The sequence below is a fragment of the Dermochelys coriacea genome, chromosome 10 (assembly GCF_009764565.3).
Source record: "Dermochelys coriacea isolate rDerCor1 chromosome 10, rDerCor1.pri.v4, whole genome shotgun sequence".
Lineage (NCBI taxonomy): Eukaryota > Metazoa > Chordata > Testudines > Dermochelyidae > Dermochelys > Dermochelys coriacea.
Genome location: NC_050077.1, coordinates 63574504 through 63591150, shown reverse-complemented (window position 1 = coordinate 63591150; position 16647 = coordinate 63574504). Strand labels below are relative to the sequence as shown.

Sequence of the window (16647 nt, the reverse complement as noted above, 5' to 3'; positions counted from 1 at the left end):
TCTAAATTTTAGGACATCCTAAGTTCATAACAATGCTTGAAATCCTTCTCAGTGAATACGTACTTAGAATGCTGAAGTTTGTCTTCTATGAGGGGAAGTACAGCTGGAATCATTTCCCGTGGAAAAATCTGGCTGACAACAGTAAGTGCCATACACACCTCAACCAGGTTAGTGCTCTGCAAGTCCTGTCACAGTCATTAAGACAACAAAATGGTCATTTCTAATTTAAACTATGGGAAACTTTTCATTTCTAAGGCCAAATGTGGGAAAGCTTCCACTTTTTATGCTATGCTGTGAAGCACTGCTCCCTAATGCTCTGCTAATTAAGGGATTGTTCAGTTTATCTGTGACATTTTCATTATATTTGTTTAATACTGCTACAAAACTTGAAACTATAACCACAGGAAAAGGATATATTAGATTCCCATCAGAAACTCGGGTGAATAGTCATTTTTCTTATTTCAGTGTTAACTGATAAACAAGTAGATTTTATTAATGAATACACAGTTTAGAATTAATTGGCATTATACTTGGAAAAGCACGGGCCTAAAATGTTAGTGTAATGTTTTTCTCCAAACCTCCCATAAAGCTGTACCTTCACAACTGTGTTCACAAGCAGAAGCAACAGTTCATGATTTTCATGGAGGAATAAAGAAACAGCCAAGTAACCTACAAAAGAAAAAAAAAAACAAAAAACCTCCATCACCTTTTCCAGTTATAAAGTGTTTCCAAATGTTAACAGGAAAACATAACACATCCAGAGCACAAGAGTTGACGGCTCAAATCATCGGTGAAAATACTGGCGGATTATAGGGTCTCTGTGGGTAAGTCTAGAAAAGGGAAAAATCCTGTGGCAATGGGTTTCAGAGCCCAAGTAACTGACTTGGATTCGCTGCCGTGCAGGATGGGCGGTTTGCTGTGTAGATGCACTCTATTTTTTTTTAATGTCAGGGTTTTCAATTAACTGGTTTTTTATCATCTGGTTGCTTGGAGATATTTAGCAGGTCATACTGTTCAGTAAGGATGGACTTGAAACCCACAAGTTGTGTCCAAAATTAAGAAGCCTCTGTAAAGCTGTCAGATCTAAAGCGCTGAGGATGACATCATACAACAGACAATTCATTAGAAAATGAATGCCTTTTTCCCCCACCCTAACAAAATTATATTCTCCCTAGACCAGACAACTACCCATAAGCAGCCTGCACTTCATTTTTAAGGATGGAGACACCGATATAGGAAATATTAGTTTTAAGTGAATTATTGTGTCCCAGTTTATTTACTAAATTAAATAATTCAACACTATATATTTTCCAGTGTTACTCTTCTATTTATTTGGATTGGTAATTATAAAACAGACCTATTCAAAGGAGCTCTAGATACTGTGACATCATTAAAATAACACAATCGAACACAAAAAAATCGGTTAAAACTGGTCATTCCAATCCCATAGCACAAATCAACCCACATAATTATAGCAGAGCAAACAAATCCTCTATCACAGCTCAAACCTCATTCATGCCCTCACCCTCCTCAGATACCCAGGAAATCAGACAGGGCTTGGGGCATGGCCCGAAGGTCACAGACTTCAACCATGTGGAATTAATGAGGGAACTAAATTCCAGAATCAAGGACCCTGATGGAATAAGCACCTCTTCTGATCCCATGTGATTATCCAGAAAAGGTGGAACTGTTTGTGGGTCTCAGACAGGTAGGGCTCAGGCCATTTAAGGTTTTACTATATAGAATTCCACAAAGGAACCAATAGATAGGTCATGAGCCACTGGTGAAATGTCTCCTGATATGATAAACCTCTAAACAATCAGATCACTGCATTCTGGACTACCTTCAGTGTCTGAATTAATTTCAGGTTTAGCCTACAATGAGTACACGGCAGTAGTCTAGTATCAGTAAGTGATAAAGACAGGGACTATGGTAGCAAATTCCATATTGCAAAGAAGAAATCACAGCCTTCTGGTCAGACATTGATTTTTTAAAAAGCAGCCTTCATGGTAACTAACAGGTGCTACCTTATTGTCTAACAGCAGTTGTTTTCTAACTGAACTCTCAAGTGGCAAACTTCAACGAAATAGGAGGTTACAGTGTGATGGGCACAATCCTGCAGTCAAGAAAGTCGATATAATCCCTGCCAGCCACTTCAGAGATTTATCCCAACCTATCAACAGCGCCTGTGTCATATCTGGACTTGGCCTCAACTAATTAACTAAATGTTCTCATTTTTGCCTAGATTGCCTCCTAACATTCAACCACAATGGCAAGATCAACTGAGAGGAGATGAACGTACCGAAGACATGAGGGCCCATGCCGTCTCACTGACTCTCCTAGAAGCCCCAAATATATATCCCAGGGGGTTGCATTCTGTGTGTGTTGTGTGTGTGAGAGAGAGAGAGAGAGAGAGAAAATAAGAACAAATAGTCCTACTGGGTCAGACCGAAGTATCTAGCCCAGTATCCTGTCTTCCAATAGTGACCAGAGCCAGGTGCCCCAGAGAGAATGAACAGAACAGATAATCATCCAGTGATCCATCCCCTGTTGCTCATTCCCAGCTTCTGGCAAACAGAGGCTAAGGACACCATTGCTGCCCATCCTAGCTAATAGCCATTAATGGACCTATCCTCCATTAATTTATCTAGTTCTTTTTTGAACCCTGTTATGGTCTTGGTCTTCACAACATCCTCCAGCAAGGAGTTCCATAGGTTGACTGTGCGCTGTGTGAAGAAATACTTTGTTTTATTTGTTTTAAACCTGCTCCCTATTAATTTAATTTGGTGACCCCTAGTTCTTGTGTTATGAGAAGTGGTAAACACTTCTTATCTACTTTCTCTATACCAGTCATGATTTTATAGACCTCAATCATCTCTCTCCTTAGCCGTCTCTTTTCCAAACTGAAAAGTCCCAGTCTTATTAATCTCTCCTCATACGGAAGCCATTCCATACCCCTAATCATTTTTGTTGCTCTTTTCTGAACCTTTTCCAATTCTAATATATCTTTTTTGAGATGGGGCAACCACATCTGTATGAAGTATTCAAGATGTGGGAGTACCATGGATTTATGTAGAGGCAACATGATATTTTCTGTCCTATTATCTATCCCTTTCTTAATTATTCCCAGCATTCTGCTCGCTTTTTTGATTGCCTCTGCATATTGAGTGGATGTTTTCAGAGAACTATCCACAATGACTCCAAGATCTCTTTCTTGAGTGGTAACAGCTAATTTAGACTCCATGATTTTATATGTATAGTTGGGATTATGCTTTCCAGTGTGCATCACTTTGCATTTATCATCAAATTTCATCTGCCATTTTATTGCCCAGTCACCCAGTTTTGAGAGATCCTTTTGTAGCTCTTTGCAGTCTGCCTGGGTCTTAACTATTTTTCGTAATTTTGGATCATCTGCAAATTTTGCCACCTCGCTCTTTCCCCTTTTTCCAGATCATTTATGAATATGTTGAATAGGACTTGTCCCAGAACAGACCTCTGGGGGACAGCACTATTTACCTCTCCATTCTGAAGACAGACCCTTTGTTTCCTATCTTTTAACCAGTTACCAGTCCATGAGAGCACCTTTCTTCTTATCCCGTGGCAGCTTACTTTGCGAAAGAGCCTTTGGTGAGGGACCTTGTCAAAGGCTTTCTGAAAAATCTAAGTATACTATATCCACTGGACCCCGTTGGTCCATATGCTTGTTGACCCCCTCAAAGAATTCTAGTAGATTGATGAGGCATAATTTCCCTTTATTAAAACCATGTTGACTCTTCCTCAACAAATTATGTTCATCTATATGTCTGACAATATTGTTCTTTATTATAGTTTCAACCAGTTTGCCCAGTACTGAAGTCAGGCTTAAAAACCTGAAATTGCTGGGATCACCTCTGGAGCCCTTTTTGAAAAATGGCATCACATTAGCTATCCTCCAGTCATCTGGTACAGAAGCTGATTCAAATGATGGATTACAGACTACAGTTAGTAGTTCTGCAATTTCACATTTGAGTTCCTTCAGAACTCTTGGGTGAATACCATCTGGTCCTGGTGACTTACTACTGTTTAATTTATCAATTTGTTCCAAAACCTCCTCTAATGATATCTCAGCTTTGGACAGTTTCTCAGATCTGTCACCTAAAAAGAATGGCTGTTTGTATCAGTCTTCCCAGCTGAGGATGTGAGGGAGATTCCAAAAAAATTCATTTAGTTTCTCCGCCTTATCATCCTTGAGTGCTCCTTTAGCACCTTGATCGTCCAGGGGCCCCACTGGTTGTTTAGCAGGCTTCCTGCTTCTAATGTACTTAAAAAAAAATTTGCTATTACTTTTTGAGTCTTTGGCTAACTGTTCCTCAAATTCTTTTTTGGCCTTCCTAATTGTATTTTTACATTTCATTTGCCAGCGTTTATGCTCCTTTCTATTTTTCTCACTAGGATTTAGCTTCCACTTTTTAAAGGATGCCTTTTGCCTCTCATTGCTTCTTTTACTTTGTTGTTCAGCCGCGGTGGCTCTTTTTTGGTTCTCTTTATGTTTTTTAATTTGGGGTATACATTTAAGTTGAGTCTCTATTATGGTGTCTTTTAAAAGTTTCCACGCAGCTTCCAGAGATTTCACTTTTGGCGCTGTACCCTTTAATTCCTGTTTAACTAACCTCCTCATTTTTTTGTCATTCCCCTTTCTGAAATTAAATGCTACAGTATTGGGCCACTGTGGTGTTTTTCCTGCCACAGAGATATGAAATTCAATTATATTATGGTCACTATTACCAAGCGGCCCAGCTATATTCACTTCTTGAACCAGATCCTGTGCTCAACTTAGAACTAAATCACTACACAATCAATACACACACACACCCCTCGAACAAGAGGAGTGACAAGATGGAGGATGACTCCACAAGAGAACCCTTGAGGCAGATGAACAATTCCCTATTGCAACCCCCTGGGACTGCTCACCCAGGAAAGAATGGAGACACTCAAGAGCCCTGTCCACCATTGCATACAACTGTAGTGTCAGCAGTACCAAAGACAATTGAACAACTTCATAATATCAGCATAGACACCTACTCATTCTCCATTACTAGTAGATCCCCAAGCCAAAGCAACAAGTGCTATTTTTTTGTCCAGGATATCTGAGGCATCTAGACACCTAAAGACTGGTCTCACACAACCTTCTCAATAATATTACCTACAAGAGAAGATATGAAACTGGTTGACAGTTAGCCAGATTATTTCTTGAGGTTGACAATCTCTTGATCAGAGACCATATACAAGCAGTCTTCAAAAGAGATTGCACCCTGCCTTCCACAAGGTGTTAACAATTCCTACGAACATCACACTGAGAACCTTTTCACTGGTCTTCAATAGTGAGGAAGGACATGGGTCTAAAATTAGAGTTTCTGATACAAGGTTTATCCAACTCCAGTGCTTGAGTGAATTATACCAGCTGAAATTCAAATACAGAAAACCTAACAGTTATTTTACCCAATATATTGCCTTCCTATTGTGGATGCAGATAATTTGGCCCACATCTGAACTATTTTCTCTGCAACACAAGAAATGTCTTCACTAAAAAAAAAAAATGAGTCCTTGTTGCACCTTAGAGACTTGCCCAAATAAATTTGTTAAAGCTTTCGTGGGCTAAAACCAAGTTTATTAGATGCATGGAGTGGAAAATAAAGAGGCAGGTATAAATACACACTACATGAAAAGATGGGAGTTGCCTTACCAAGCAGGGGATCAGTGCTAACGAGCCAATTCAACTGAGGTGGAAGTGGGCTATTTTCAACAGTTGACAAGAAGGGGTGAATACCAAGGGAGGAAAAATCACAATAGCCCACTTCCACCTTAATTGAATTGGCTTGTTAGCACTAACCCCCCACTTGGTAAGGCAACTCCCATCTTTTCATACCTGCCTCTGTATTTTACACTCCATGCATCTGATGAAGTGGGTTTTAGCCCACAAAAGCTTGTGACCAAATAAATTTGTTAATCTCTGAGGGCTTGACTACACTTGCAGATGTAGAGCACTGGGAGTTAAACCATCCTTCGGAGAACGCAGCAGAGAAAATGCTGCCCTGTGTTTACACTGTCAGCTGCCAGCGCACAGGCATGGCCATATTAGCCGCTCTTGCAATGCCAGGAAGAGCAGTGAATTGTGGTAGCTATCCCAGTGTGCAAATGGCTGAAATGTGTTTTTCAAATGGGGGGGAGTGTGACAGGGAGTGTGTTGTGTGTATGTGGGGGGGGGGGGGGGAGAGACAGTGTGTTTTGGGGGGCTGAGAGCGTGTCAGCATGCTGTCTCGTAAATTCAGATAGCAGCAGACCCACACCCTCTCACACGCGCTCACAACAGCAGCATTCCACACTGATCATTTGCTTTGTTCCAGAGCAGATAAGCATGCTGGCTGTCAGAAACGGAGCTTTGAAAGGGGATATCCGCATGCCTGCAGCAGATTTCAAAACAACGAGAAGAGTGGCCACTTGACTTCAGGGGATTATGGGATGTTTTCGGAGGCCAATCACAGCACAGTAATGCAACACCTCGTCCACACTGACGCCCGGGCATTTCAGCTGGGGCACAGCAAGCTTTAGGCTTCTTGTGGAGGTGGATTATCAGGAGCCCTCCAGCTGCAAAGTCCAGGTGTTCTACATGCCTCACCAGCGTGGACACCTCAGGAGTTAGGGTGCCAGGGGTCACTTTAATGCACTCTAACTTGCAAGTGTAGCCAAGCCGTAAGGTGCCACAAGGACTCTTCATTGTTTTTGCTGATACAGACTAACACGGTTACCACTCTGAAACATGTCTTCACTAAGACACTTGAATCAGCAACCTCTTGGAGATACTCCAGATTAATCAGAATGTCAACTCCTTGAAACAAATCTACTGATAAGACTTTGTAGATAAAGAAGAGTTTCATATCTCTGTTTTGTTACCCATACAATATGTGGTGTAAAATTTCAAAAATTCTTTTACACATCAATCAGATTTCTCCATAGGCTTCTGCACTGGCACTCTCATTATCTTCCCTCTCGCCTCATTTGTCACAAGCCACCTCTAACCCGAGGTGACCGGTGTGTACAAAGACAGGGAAGAATATGCTTAAAGGGCACTGCACTAATATTGAAAAGAAAAGCTTATAAAACCCTATAAAAGCATAAATACAGTTGAATGTTGGAGAACCGGCACTCTCCATTTGGAAGCACTCTTACTCCACTAAATATTGTCTCTTTAATATTCCACTTATATTATTTTAAGAGGGTTATTTATGACAACTATATATAAAGTTTCCACATGGAAATTGACCTTCAAGCCAATGTGTCTCTTTGAAATACCCTTTAAATGAAAATGCTTGTATGTGTCTACTGTTTACTAGAGCTGATATTCAAAATTATTAAATAATACAAAGGTGGTGGAGGGGTTTTATGGTTTCCCCTCTGTACCTATTTTTCAACCAGGTACAGAGCTCCTTAAAACTAAAATAATTTTGTATTTTCAAATTTTGAAATATTAAGTTGAATTTTTTTTCCCCAAAAAGAAAACATATTGAAAATAAACTTTCAACCAGTTCTTGTGTTTACTATGACTTCCAACCCAATTTCAGGGGACATTTGTGGCAATTTTGCACAATATTAAGATATACCAGTCTTATACACATACCAACTCTTTTTTCTAAAAGGTTTCCCTGTTGTGCTAGCTTAATAGCATGGATGTATCCGAAGGAGGACTCATATCCCAGCATTTCACAATAGATTAGTCTCACCATACATTCTTTCATCAGTCTCTGAAATACCAAGAATGAAATATTAAGAAATTTAGAATAGTTATAAGTGCTCTGTTCCTCTTTGCAGCTCTAACATATTGAGGTTTGAGACTTTGATAAGTATATTATAAACAAAAAGCACTACTTTTTCTAAAAACAGAAGTTAACATTTCTAAAATGAAAGTTTGTCAATATTTGATGCAATACTAATGTTTCAAAACAAATTTAAGTTAAACTACAACTGAACTTCATCAAATCCCATGCATAAATATGTTATCTGGTTATGAGTGGCATCCTTGCAATCAAAACAAAATTATGACCATCTTGGGTATTAAAATGAATAGTCACCAGGCACTGTACCACCGTACGTACAATACCACAAATTATTCCACATCCCATTGTTGTTGTATCACCAATGGGAGGAAAGTGGTCAGTGCAGACACAAATGGACAAGGAATGGTTCCACTAAATACTCTATTAAAAAACATTTTTGTAGTGTGGACCACAACTTTATAAAGCCAATAATGAATGACAGATAAAACATGATCTTGCGGTGTGACAATGTAGCAAAAAGACAGATAACATACTAAGGGTCTGTATACACATGGAATTATTCAGGAATAATTATTCCTGAATAACGTCATGTGTGGACAGACCTATTCCAGAATAAGAGAATCCACACATGGAGTTATTCTGGAACCACTTTTACTCTTTAAATTCACATGCTACCTTAATCCAAATTAATTTTCAAGTACAGATAATCCCTAGATTGCATGTACAATGGAATTGCATGCTAGGTTAGAAAGGTAATTATTACGAACACAGAAGCATGCCTGTCTGAAATCTGTAATGATTGGTCTGCATTAGAGAATTCCTTGACTAATCTCAAGCAACCAGTGGTTGGTAACTTGACAGATGGTAGAACCAGTGTTCTGAGACAGCACAAACAGATGGGCAGGAAAACTTTAAGGGTACATCTTCATTACCCACTGGATCTATCGGGGATAGATTTATCGCGTTTCATCTAGACGCGATAAATCGATCCCCGAATCGATGCCTGTACTCCACCTCAGCAGGAGGAGTAAGCGGAGTCGACAGGGAACCTCCGCAGTCAACTCGCCGCCATGAGAACGGCCAGGTAAGTCGAACTAAGTTACTTCGACTTCAGCTACGTGAATAGCGCAGCTGAAGTTGCATATCTTAGTTCGAACCCCCACCCCCAGTGTAGCCCAGGCCTTAAACTGCACTTGGGAGGAGTAATTGGACATGCTCAGCTGCATCACCTGATTTCCCTGTCTACACTAGTACTGCAAGAGTACACAGTGACTCACTACAAGATACAATAGTGGCAATACTTGCTCCAAGCAAGCACAGCTGCAATAGTACTCTCGCTGCTTGGGCACCATTGCAAAAACCTGGGTGTAGACATAACGTGTATTACAAGTACAACATGTTCCTGTAACGGCGCTAACAAATGCAAGATTTCTCTAGTGTATACCAACTATACCAAATTAGTATTCACTCACCTGCCAAGCACAAGTCTGCACATTGCTATTCTTAAATTCAGTCTACAGTAAAGGTAAATTTCCTTACAAATAAGACTAAAACTTACAAGTGTTGTAGTGGGAGCAGAAACCGTTGCTTTCAAATTAGTTTGTTCCTGTTGTATTAATTTTTCTTCCTCCTATAAAAGAATAGTTTAAACATTTTTAAGATCTTGCATAATTTTGGGGGGTTAAAAAAATAAAATGAATGATGGCAAGGAAAGCATGATCTATTAGAATCTATCAAAAATAATTTATATAATCTTACCGTCTTCATTTGTTTTTTGTATAAATAATATTACAAAGCTATTACACTTCCAATTTCACTAGTGAAACCCTTTGAAGCTGTAAATCTAGATTTCCATATACTGTTTTTTTTTAAAGCACAGAAAATGGTATACTTTCCGTATCGACATTTTCATCTGCTCACTCTTCCATTGGCCTGTATTACAGTACACATAAGTTTATTGATTTAAAAGGGTCTAACAGTACTTCATTTATATTCTTGGACTTGGAAAATATTTTAAAGTGCACAGTTTTAATACATGCCATTCAGAACAGAAACTGCATTCTGCAGCCATTTTGCAAGCTCAGCAAGCTTGGCCCTAGTTAGGACTTAGGCCTGGTCTACACTAGTGGGGTGGGATCGATCTAAGTTACGCAACTTCAGCTACATGAGTAGCGTAGCTGTAGTTGACATACTTAGATCTACTTACCGCGGTGTCTTCACTGCAATAAGTCGACTGCTGACGCTCCTCCATTGACTCCGCCAGCATCTCTCGCCCTGGAGTACCGGAGTCGACGGGAGAGCGCTCAGCAGTCAATTTATCGTGTCTTCACTAATGCAATAAATTGACCGCTGCTGGATCGATTGCTCTGGAGGTAAGTGTAGACATGCCCTTTGATGAGACCTCTAGTGCCTAGACAATTACACTGGTAATTCAGCCAGTAACACCTTTTCTTCTAAATCAGTATTTGAAATAATACACAGCATGGTGTCAGGGAATGATACGATTATTATTCTGGATGACAGATAACACTAAGGTCCTGCCCACCTGTACATCATGTACTCTTAGAATTAGAAAGGGATTTATCTCTGTATCCTGGCCAAGTTACATCATCTTATTTACACCTACTCCGACAAAAACTGATCACTGTGTATTGCATTCATATTTACTCCCTGTACTAAACTGGAAGGATGGTCCAATGGGTAGGTCTCTAGACTCTGGTTTTGAGATCCTGCTCTGTCACTGCCTTCCTGTGTGACTATGGACAAACCATTTAACCTCTCGGCACCTCAGCTCCCAATCTGTAAAATAGGGATTTACAGCACTCCTTTCTCTACCTGGGGCGAGGTAAGGATACTAAGTATAAATATATTAAAGATAGGGTTACTAATTTTGGTTGGAAGTATTCCTGGACATTTCATCACATGACAATCTTTAATTCCTGGAGATTCCAGGACAATCCTGGAGGGCTGACACCCTAATTAAAGCCTATGAGGAACCCAGATTCTATTGTAACTGGGGCCATATCAATAGGTTAGGTGGGTAGAAAGAAAAGCATATTACTGGGCAGGGCTGAACCGGTGTGTTTCACCCCAGAGGCAGCTGCCAACACCTGCTGACCTTCCACATTCAGGATTTTCTACCACACCCACGGCTGTCGCGGGCGGAGCTGCTTGGCCGAAAACCCGTCTGCTCTAATACCTGGCGACAAGGACCCCCATGGCTTCATGCCTTTCCAGAGCATGAGACACATGCGGTGCGGGAAGCCAGGGACACGGGTGAGAAGGGAGACCGCGGACCCAGCCTCCCCGCTCGCTTTCAGCCGGGGGTGGGGGGGGTGCGAGGCTATGACTACAATCAGTGGTGAGCTGGAGCCGGTTCGCTAGAACCGGTTGTTAATTTAGAAGCCCTTTTAGAACCGGTTGTTCCAGGAGGAACAACCTTCCAACCTTCGGCGCCAACTCCATGGGTGCTCCAACCCTAGAGCACCCAAGGGGAAAATTTGGTGGGTGCAGTGCACCCACCGGCAGCTTCCCCACCCCAGCCCCGGCCCCAGCTCACCTCTGCTCCATCTCCGCCTCCTCCCCTGAATATGCCGCCCCGCTCTGCTTCTCTACCCCCCCCCCAAGCTTCCCGCTAATCAGCTGTTCATGAAGGAAGCTGGGGCAGGCGGAGAAGCAGGCAGAGGCTTTGCACTCAGGCCCAGGGAGGCAGAGGTGAGCTTGGGCAGGTGGGCATGAGGAGGGCTGCCCGTGCCGCAGCAGATAACCCGGGGGGGAGGGGGCGCAGGGGAACCACTCCCTGCCCCAGCTCACCTCCGCCACCCTCGACCTGAGCGAGAAACCGCTGCCTGCTTCTCAGCCCTCCCAGGCTTCCCGAAAAACAGCTAATTCACAGGAAGCTGGCAGGGGCAGGGGAGGGCGGAGAAGCAGAGCGGGTCAGCGCGTTCAGCGGAGAAGGCGTAGTGGAGGTGAGGTGGGCTGGGGCCGGGTGCAGTGCAGGGAGCTGCCGGTGGATGCTCTGCACCAACCAAATTTCCCCCGTTGGTGCGCCAATCCTGGAGCACCCAGGGAGCCAGCACCTAATGCGCCACTTTTGATGTGACCCCTTGCTCCCACCCAGCTACGCTCCCCCGCCCCTAGGAGCCAGAGGGACCTGCCGGATGCTTCCTGGGAGCTACCCCAAGTAAGCACCGCCGGGACTCCCCACCTCGCCCCCCAGGCAGGTCCCGCTGGCTCTTAGGGGTGGGGTGGGCACCCACTACAGTGAGACCCTCCTGCCCGGTTCTGGGGGCAGACAGGGAAGGGGGTTGGATGGGGCAGGAGTCCCGGGGAGGGCGGGGGTGGGCAACGACCCCCTCGTGGGGTGAGGAGAGAACCCGCTGTTAAGATTTTGGCAGCTCATCACGGGCTACAATACACAGGGGAAAAGGTCCGGCCGGCCAGGGGCCCAGCCCCCGCGGAGCCACCCCGCTCCCCCCCCAGCCCGTACATGTTTGGAGGAGAGCGCGGTGATGCTCCGGATCAAGCCGCCCAGCCGCGAGGTGGCCGAGACCCGACCCGGGCCCCCGCCGGGCCCGGCCCCCGGGTCGTGCTGCCCCAGCAGGCCGGGCAGCGCGCTCAGCGTCCGCTCCACCACGTCGCTCATAGCCGGCCCCGCCGCCAGCGGCGGCCCCCACTCGCCTCCGGCCGCCTCCCGGAAGGGCAGGGCCTGATCCCGCCCCCGCCGCCCCGCACTTCCGGTTTCCCTGACTGAAAACAACTTTATTGAGGCTCCCGGCGCGGACAGCGGACACCGCGGCGCTGCTGGCGCGGGGAGAGAGGCGCCTAGGGTCCCGGTAGCCCGAGTCCCCGCCAGGTGATGTAGGACCTCAGGGGGCCCTGGGGAAAGCAGCGACCCCCCCCCCCCGAGCACCGTGCCCGACCAGGCCTGGCCGCGCAGAGCCGAGGGGCTGGGGCCCGAGGCGCTGCCTAGAAGCCGCTGCGGGCGGCAGCTTATGCAGTTCTCCCGCACAGGCCGTATTGATCCACCCCAGCGGGCCAAGCATGTGGGGCCGAGGCCCCGGCCCAGAGTAGGAGTCCGCCCCTTTGGCACCGTGCGCTGGTCTTGACCGACGCTGGTTTTCCCCCTCGGGCCCTTGTCTGAGCTTGGGGGGCATGGCGACTTGGCATTCCCTCCGGCACAGCGTGCCCTGCTCGTCAGCTTCACCTCGGCACAGCAAGTGGGCTACAGATGGACACAGCTCAGTTGTGTGGGGGAGCAGAGCTGGCCATCCGCTGTGCCATCGCCACTGATCGCGATTGGTGAGTGGCAACGCCCAATTCTTTGAGGGGTTTCCTGGCCTCCCTTCACTCCCAACACCCTGCCCCACACACAGCCTGCTAAACCTGAAGGTGGAGCTGAAACACCGCTTTATAAACTGGCGCGGACAGCTAGGGGATTCAGTCTGTACAGAAGGATCCTGGAATCAGACAGGACTGCTCCCACAAGGTTTCGAAACTTGGCAAGATTTGCTCTAGGTAACCTCTCTTCATAAGTCCTTTTACAAAATCTCAAAACCCTAGGATGGTCACCCATCCTGCCAACCCGAGAGGGACACAATGGTTGGGATAGGTTAGTAAAATACTTATTTTGATGTGTAAAAGCTGTAACAAATCAAAAAGAAAAGGAGTACTTAGGGCACCTTAGAGACTAACAAATTATTTGAGCATAAGCTTTCGTGAGTATAGCTCACTTCATCGGATACATTCAGTGAAAAATACAGTAGGGAGATGATTTATATACACAGAGAACATGAAACAATGGGTGTTATCATACACACTAAGGAGAGTGATCACTTAAGATGAGCTATTACCAGCAGGAGGGAGGGGGGGGACGGAAGAAAACCTTTGTAGTGATAATCAAGGTGGGCCATTTCCAGCAGTTGACAAGAACTTCTGAGGAACGGGCGGGGGGGATAACGGGGGAAATAGTTTTACTTTGTGTAATGACCAACTCACTCCCAGTATCTGTTCAAGGCTAAGTTCTCCACCCCCCATTGTTCCCCCCTCCCCTCCTGCTGGTAATAGCTCATCTTAAGTGATCACTCTCCTTACAATGTGTATGGTAACACCCATTGTTTCATGTTCTCTGTGTATATAAATCATCTCCCCACTGTATTTTCCACTGAATGCATCCGATGAAGTGAGCTGTAGCTCACGAAAGCTTATGCTCAAATAAATGTGTTAGTCTCTAAGGTGCCACAAGTACTCCTTTTCTTTTTTGCGAATACAGACTAACACAGCTGCTACTCTGAAACCTGTAACAAATCAGTTACATGCTTATAGGTCTTTCTTTTCAGTCTTTCACAGATGAATAATGAGTTTAAAATTAAGTAGCAGAATTAACTGAATTTTCAGATCCTTTATTCCAATGGAAAATATCAATAAGAGATTTTTCTTTTTCTTCAGTAGCAGAAACAACAAAATAAACCCCAAAGAAATAAATTAAAATGCCCCAGGGGGCTAATTTGTTAAAGGTTTTTCTCAGTAGCTTTTCATTTAGAAATAAAAAATTTGTTTTTACAGTATCCGCTCTTGAAAGTGAAGAAATGTGTGTATAGCATGAGACATGAGCCTGATTTTTCAACAATGAAGTCAATGGGAGTGTTGTGGTTGTCTTTAATGGGAACAGCATGGATAAGGCTGAAAAACAAAATGTACAATCACACACTGATTCAGATTTCATAATTAAATTGAGAGATCATAGCAATGTACGATCATTTTCTCAGTTGTGATTGTTGTTACAAATTATTCCAGTTAGGACACGTACAGTTGGTTTCTAGGCTGAGGCAACCAAATAAAGACAGACTGCAGAGTGTCTCAAAGTTTGCAGGTTTATTACGCACGAGCGTGGTACTGCTCTGTTAAGCAGAACGGGACCCCAATTACTGGTTACACAAAGATTATATACGGTTGGCAAAACATCCTGCCTGTGTGCCTTGGGGGACCTAAACCAATAAACAGGCCTTCTCCTTATCTATTACCAATCCCCTGCAGCCACCTTCCCCATGCAAAAAGGCTGAAGCGGCAACTATTTCAGGCATGTCGGCTGATTCCCGTCTCCTTTGTTTCCCTTATCTTGAAACTGTCCAGCTGTCCACTTTGAAGGATCCTTCCTTCCTTGGTACGTGATGTGATTGCTTCTAGTTAATGGCCGACAGGAAACCCAAAATGGAGTCACATATGCTAACTAGGTTGATTTCCCCTAACAGTTCCTCCTTTTCTTATGTACGTCAGTAAACTATACGGTGGCAGAATAACCTCGATGCAAGATTAAAATTTGCCGGCAGCACGTACTACTGTATTGTAGTCATACAAAGAATAATACAAAAACAGAAACAGCCATAAGAATGAGGGACAAAATATGCCTTCCCCAAGCCCGGCAGCCAGGAATCCGGTACTGGTGTCGTCAAGAGTGATACGGTGGAGCGAGGTGGCCTGCTACATAAGGGTGTGGATATTGGTTTCCACCCTGCGGTGTTGATTCACAAAGACACAACATCTTGAGTTAACAAGAACACAATCCCTCCCCTCCCCCCCCCCCAGGTTTGCAAGGAGATAGTCCAAGGCTAAGCAGTTCTGCAGTGTGGTCTGAGATAACTTAGTCACCTCAATTTGAAGGGTAAACAAGGTGTCTGCGGTGGCATTTGCCATTAATTCTAAGGCTGCAGAAACATTATCTATAGCCTTTTCCAATTCACTCACCCCCACCCAGGGCAAAAACCAATGAACAAAGGAGTGAAAGCCTGTAGGCCGTTCAGAGAGAGGGTTTAATGGGACATTTTGTCGGTTCCTCCGTACCAGGTTCCGAATTTTCCCCTGGGCCAGGGTCTGGTGTACTGCAACTGCAGGTACTATGACTCGTAAGGTGCATGTACCACACCAACCTGCTGGGAGGACTTTATAAGCCGTGTGGTTGCACAACCAGAACCAGTCTGATCCCTCAGGGACCGGCCACAGCACCCTGGAATACTTGGGGGAACTTGCCACACCAGAGCTAATGTGGGTGGTATCGTTGCACCTTACAAAGTTACCCACAAAAACAGTATTTTTGAAATTCTTACGTCGGGACACACATAAAGCATAACTACCTTGGGCCACCATATCAATAGACCAAGTTTGGATTGTAACATTCCAGTTAAATGGAGTGTCTGTCCATAATCCAGCCTGGAGGGTTTGGTTGAGAGGGATAGGCACCCCTACCAACGGGATTCCCTGACCTATGTACGTGGGGGTATGAATACAGACCCAACCCTGCGTTCGATTAACCTTCTGCGCTATAGCATGGGTTAAATCCAGCAAGCTGTTGCCTTCCCATCCATGTACTGAACTTGGGAATAGAAAGGGGATTCCACAGGCCACCCATACCAGTATTTGCATCCTCCCATGTACTACGCAAAAAACAGGACAACAAATATAAGTCCAAGTAACAAGAAAACAAAAAGTCCTGATGGAGTCTCGAGATCACAATAGTTGGGGAGTTCAGCCCAGGGACTGCCAGTGGTGTTCATTCGCGGGGCAGCTCATCAGACAGCTCGTCGGGCCCAGGCAGGGGTCCCTGCGTCAACTTAGCGTAGCTGTGATGGATCCAGGAACTTCTACCTGCAACTTTTAAAGCAGGATTAGTACATAACAGAACCTGGTACGGCCCCTCCCATCGGGGTGCCAAGGGGTCTGTACGGGGGAATTTTTTTACCACCACCCAATCCCCTGGTTTGAAGGGATGAACCTGTAACCCCAATGGTGCGGTTTGAAACAATTGAGCTGCAGACTGGTTGCTATTGAGCTCTATTTGTAA

The 16647-nt window shown here is 44.6% G+C and overlaps 2 protein-coding genes across 5 annotated transcripts in view; one reads left to right on the top strand and one right to left on the bottom strand.

The window, feature by feature from the left end:
• AP4E1 (adaptor related protein complex 4 subunit epsilon 1) overlaps window positions 1-12521 on the bottom strand; it is a 39592-nt gene extending 27071 nt beyond the window's left edge. Inside the window, exons 1-5 of one of the 4 annotated variants that reach the window (XM_038418859.2) lie at window positions 12301-12521; window positions 9370-9441; window positions 7655-7778; window positions 596-669; window positions 64-185 (exon numbers count right to left, since the gene is read on the bottom strand). In XM_038418859.2, the coding sequence (XP_038274787.1) occupies window positions 64-185; window positions 596-669; window positions 7655-7778; window positions 9370-9441; window positions 12301-12456 (548 nt within the window). In that variant the 5' untranslated portion in view covers window positions 12457-12521. Of the gene's footprint in view, window positions 1-63; window positions 186-595; window positions 670-7654; window positions 7779-9369; window positions 9442-10017; window positions 10093-12300 lie in introns of those variants that run through there. The other 3 variants (XM_038418858.2, XM_043493258.1, XM_043493259.1) reach the window with 3 other exon arrangements.
• A 36-nt stretch (window positions 12522-12557) lies between these two features.
• The window catches only part of SCG3 (secretogranin III), a 63065-nt gene continuing 58975 nt past the window's right edge, over window positions 12558-16647 (top strand). Inside the window, exon 1 of the mRNA XM_043493260.1 lies at window positions 12558-13328. The gene's annotated coding sequence lies outside the window, so the exon portion shown is untranslated. The remainder of the gene's footprint in view (window positions 13329-16647) is intronic.